General features: G+C 51.1%; 1 protein-coding gene across 1 annotated transcript in view; it reads left to right on the top strand.

Moving 5' to 3' along the window:
* Window positions 1–222: 222 nt before the first annotated feature.
* The window catches only part of PAM16 (presequence translocase-associated motor 16 homolog (S. cerevisiae)), an 11732-nt gene continuing 7033 nt past the window's right edge, over window positions 223–4921 (top strand). Inside the window, exon 1 of the mRNA XM_006874906.1 lies at window positions 223–283. Within this exon, the coding sequence (XP_006874968.1) occupies window positions 223–283 (61 nt within the window). The remainder of the gene's footprint in view (window positions 284–4921) is intronic.

The raw sequence follows: 4921 nt of genomic DNA, 5'->3' as shown, positions 1-4921 counted from the left end.
GGCCGCCCTTGAGCCGGGGCCGCGGGCCCAGAGACGTCGGAGCTGGTCTCCCATCCTGTGGCAGAGTGGCCGCCATGGTGAGGCGCTTCCCGTGGGAGTGAGGCTGTTGTGGGACCGGGGCGGGAGGCGGTGAGTCCCGGAACCTCCTGCGTCGCGCGGGGAAGCGGGACTTGGGGTGCCTCTTGCGATCTGCCCGGGGGTGACTGCGCCGCTTTGCGTCGCATGCAGGAGGTCGGGCGGGACATTGCTGGCCGGGAAGTACCCAGCCGAGGGGGTCGCCTACGTGAGCTAACATCTGTGAGCTAGCAGCTGCGGGCACCTAAAGCTGAGGCGTCTGGGCGCCCAGGTCTGCAGAGTGGAGCCTCTCTACTGTGACTCCCATAACAAAGTTACGAGAAGGGCTCCGAGAATTTCCCAAGGCAGTGGCAGAACTGAGACTCGAACCAGGTCCAAGGACACCGATAACTGAGCATTTTTACCATTAGTTCCTAGAACCTTCCCAGGTTGAGCCTTTAAAATACAAATTCTTAAGCCCTCTCCCTGCAGGCGCCGTGGGTTAGGTGTTGGACTGCTATCTGGAAGGTCGGCGGTTGGAACCCACCATTCACTCAGAGAGAGAAAGACGTGGCAAGCGGCTTTCATAAAGATTCTTCCGAGAACGGCTGGTGGGTTTGAACTGCTGAGCTTGTGCGTCATCAGCCCAGTGCTTATCCTGCTGCGCTGCAGAAAACCCTGTGGGGCGGCTCTATTCCGCCCTTTAGGGTCGCTGGGAGTCGGAATCTTGATAGCAGTGGGTTGTATATGTTGTTATTATGTGCCGTCGAGTCGGTTCTGACTCATAGCGATCCTGTACAGTGTTTCCGAGGCTGTAAATCTTTACTGGTGCAGAAAGCCTCATCTTTCTGCCGCGGAGCAGCTGATAGTTTCGAATTGCTGACTTTAAGGTTTGCAGCCTGATTCGTAACCACTATGCTAACAGAGCTCCATGTATATATTTGTAGATAGCTGTATATCCCAAAATGATTCTCACCCAGGTGGTCAAGGAATAGCTGGTGGATTTGAACCACTGACTTCTCGGTTAGCAGTCGAATGCTTATAGACCCTTCATAACTAACAGTGTTGTTGTTAACGTGCTATGAGTCAGTCAGACTCATAGCGATCCTGTATAGGGTTTCCCAGGAGTGGCTGATGAGTTTGAACTGAGCTTGTGGTCTAGTGCTTATGCTACGGCACCACACCAGGACTTCAGAACTAACAATGTTGTTGTTAAGTGCTATCGAAGTCACTTCTGACCCATAGCGACCCTGTATAGGGTTTCCATGGGGTGACTGGTGAGTTTGAACCACTGTCAGGAGGAGCATTCGCTGGAGAAGGATATCATGTTTGGTAAGGTAGAAGACCCCCAACGAGATGGATTAGCCAAGGGCAGCATGATGGACTCAAGTGTGGCAACAGTAGTGAGGTTGGCCCAGGATCAGGCAGTGTTTGGTTCAGCAGTGTTCTGCTGTGCATAAGGTTACTATGGGTCGCTACCAACTCAGTGGGGCCTAACAACAATAGTCGAGTGCTTATCCTACAGCACCACACCAGGACTTCATAACCAACAAGAGGGCAGCACTGATAAGTAACACAGGAGCTCTGGTAGCGTAGTGGTTACGAATCGGGCTGCGAGCCACAAGGTCAGCAGTTCGAAACTACCAGCTGCTCCACGGAAGAAAGATGAGGCTTTCTGCACCCGTAAAGATTCACAGTCTCGGAAACCCTGTACAGGGTCGCTATGAGTCGGAACCGACTCCACGACACATAACAAGTAACAGCCACAGCTTACAGGTGCCAGTGTGACGTGTTCACGTAATAAGAATCTCTCATTTAATTCTTTTAGATTTATTTTTATTTTTTGAAATGTACTTGTTTTAATCCTTTTTTTGTTTCTTTATTGAGGGAAGGCTTACAGAGCTGTTTCATTACAATGATTGCAGTCCCCTCCATGTACCTTCAGTTACCAGTATTCACCTCGAGTTACTTAGACTCTTGTATTCCTCCTGTGTCATCTTCTACCTTCATCTTTCCTCTGCCAACCTCCCTCCTGTTGTATATTGCCTGCCCTATCACTCAAGTTAACATATGTGGAGTTCTAGTGTGGCGCTGTGGGATAAAGCACTGGAATGCAAGATGGGTTTGAACCACAAGGTCAGTAGTTCAAACTCACCAGCCACTCCTTGGGAACCCTATGCAGGGTCGCTGTGGCTCGGAACAGACTCGACGGTACTTAGCAATAACCCTGTAGCCAGCGTCATGGTGTAGTGCTTGCTGTAGGATAAACACTGAACTGTTAACCGCAAAGTTGGCGCTTCAAACCCATCAGCTGCTCCTCAGAAACCCTCTTATAGGGTCAGTATGAGTCAAAACCAATTCGACGGCACTTAACCTCTAGCCAGTGTCTCATTTAATTCTTACTGAGTAAACTAGTTGCTGTGGAGTCTGTGGCACCCCATGATGTTTACCATAGCTGAGTTTTGAAAGTAGATTCCTAGGCCTCTTCTGAAGCACGTCTTGAGTGGACCCGAATCTCCAGGCTTTTGGTAGCATGCCTTTTCTGGGCATTTCGTGTCTCTAACTAGAAGCCTACACCTGAGTGTGTTAGCTTTTTACCATCCAGTGACTCCTCTCACGTTGTTGGTACTATCTTTGTCCCCATTTTACAGATAAGGGACCCAAAGGCTGCCCTAGAATGTCTAAATAATTCATCCAAGGTCACACAGCTCACAGGCATCAAAGGTCACTTTTGCCAGCAAAGTGTCATTGCCCCATAATGGTCATAAGGAGCTCTGGTAGTTCGAAACTACTAGCGGTTCCGCGGGAGAAAGATGAGGCATTCTGCGCCTGTAAAGATTTCAGCATCGAAAATCCTGTACAGGGTCGCGATAAGTCGGAACCAACTCCACGGTATATAACAACAACAACAACATGATGGTCCTGGCCAGTACTGAGGGCTTCAGATGGACCCTCACTGAACAGGACCCTTCATATGAGCAGTTCAGGGCTTAAGTGGAATGTGACTGGAGGAGAGGCCATAAAACATTCTTGTCCAAAGGAAGAGCCGATGCTGTGAGAAGGGACAGAAGGGCCAAGCCCGGAAAGTTTCCCAAGGGGTTGACTTGAGCAAGCCCTGGAGAGGGGTAGGTTGGCAGGCCGAGTGTCAGGGCAGGAGGGAGAGTGGAAGGTGGAGGGACTCTGAGCAGCAGATACTGAGAGTGAAAGCAGTTGGAGCTGAATGAGGAGGATTAGGTGATGTGACTGTCTGCTGGGAGATGGGGTGGGTGCTGTCTGTGTGTGTGTGTGTGTTAGATGGGAGGGGATGGTCAGGTAGGCAGCATTTGGAAGCCCAGTCCAGGGTCATGGAGCCCTGGGATTCCAGTACTGGACAGCCATGTCCACCCTGATACTGTGCAGGTATCCCTGGGCCAGTGCCAGAGTGGGCTCTTGTCCTGCCTCTGATTGAGTGAGGGGCCTACAGCTGTTTCAGGGCCCAGGATTAACAGAATCCCACGTGTCTTTCTTAGCATCCTGGAGAAGTGGTGCTGCTTGGTAGGGGTGTGGGGGTGGTGTTGGAGGTGTCCCTGCCCACCTCACACCCAAGGGCAGGACCTGGGCTTAGAAAGTACTGTACAGAAGCAGACCTCAGGATCAGCTCCATTCCCGTAGTCTGCGGTACAGCTTCAGTCCTGCAATGGACTCTGGAGAAAATGGACTCTGGAGTTCAATGTCACGTTGCTAGCACCTGAGATGAGAAAGGCTCTGTGCTGTCTTCTGTGGGTCCATTCCCATAGTCTGTGGTAGAGCTTCAGTCCTGCAATGGACTCTGGAGTTCAATGTCACGTTGCTAGCACCTGAGATGAGAAAGGCTTTGTGCTGTCTTCTGTGGGTCCAAGGTTGGAGTCTGCAGTCTGCCTTCAGGACAGTTGTTTGCTCTTGCCTGGTATCTGTGCACTAGGGGTATTTGGGGCTTCATGGAAGAGGTCTCCGCCAGGGGCTGCCTGGATCGCCTATGGTCTCCTCTCAGCCAAACTAGCTGTGGCTGGTGGAACTCTGTCCCCATGAAATGCGCAGTTCCAAGCACAAACCTGACCCATAACTGGTGCTTAGGGTGTAGCTGGGTCCTGAAGTAGCAGGTGCTAGGGCTGGCTGCACTGTATGGTCAACACCAAGAAGGACCTTGTCCAGAAGCACAGACGCTGTTGATGCCCTGCCCTGGGCCTGACGCTCCCTGCCTGTCCACTTCCTTTTATGGGTACTGCCTGTTAGTCTCCGTTCTGCCGATGAGGAAACTGAGGTTCAGAGAGGTTACTTCTTTTGCTTAGGGCCACTGGCTAGCAGGAGGCATAGCTGGGATTAGATGGCAAAGCCGCTGGTTCTTTCTCCTCTTCCCTGCTGCTCCAGGGGAATGTGGTCAGCTTTCTGCATCCTTCACTGAGGCCTCAGGGTTTCTAGAAAACAAGCTGGTGTGTCAGAAGAGACTCTGGAACTCCTAAGCGCCTTGTCATTGTCAAGTTTTGTGAAAAAGAAAAGGACTTGACAAACAAGCAGCATTAAGCACTGTGCCTCACTAACTAACTGGTCTCTCTCCCAGGTACCTTAGCACCATTCCCTCACTGAGTCCACAGAGCAGCTCACGATGGCGGGCCACATCTTCTAAGGAAAGTGAGGCTGGGGACGGACTTCTCCTGGGACCTGGCCATGGTGTGTTGGCTACTCTGCCGTCTTTTTTTTTTTTTAATGTTTTTATTGTGGTTTGAGTGAAAGTTTACAGGGCACATCATCAGTTTCACATCTTCAAAGGGCACATTCTGCAAGTCTGCTCCTGGCCACCAGTTCTTAGTCCTTCTCTTCTTAGTTGATGAATCTAGAGTCCTCAGCCGCT

The sequence above is a fragment of the Chrysochloris asiatica genome, unplaced genomic scaffold (genome assembly GCF_000296735.1).
Source record: "Chrysochloris asiatica unplaced genomic scaffold, ChrAsi1.0 scaffold00305, whole genome shotgun sequence".
Classification (NCBI taxonomy): domain Eukaryota; kingdom Metazoa; phylum Chordata; class Mammalia; order Afrosoricida; family Chrysochloridae; genus Chrysochloris; species Chrysochloris asiatica.
The sequence above is the reverse complement of the archived record's forward strand: the minus strand, read 5'-3'. Positions and strand labels throughout refer to the sequence as shown.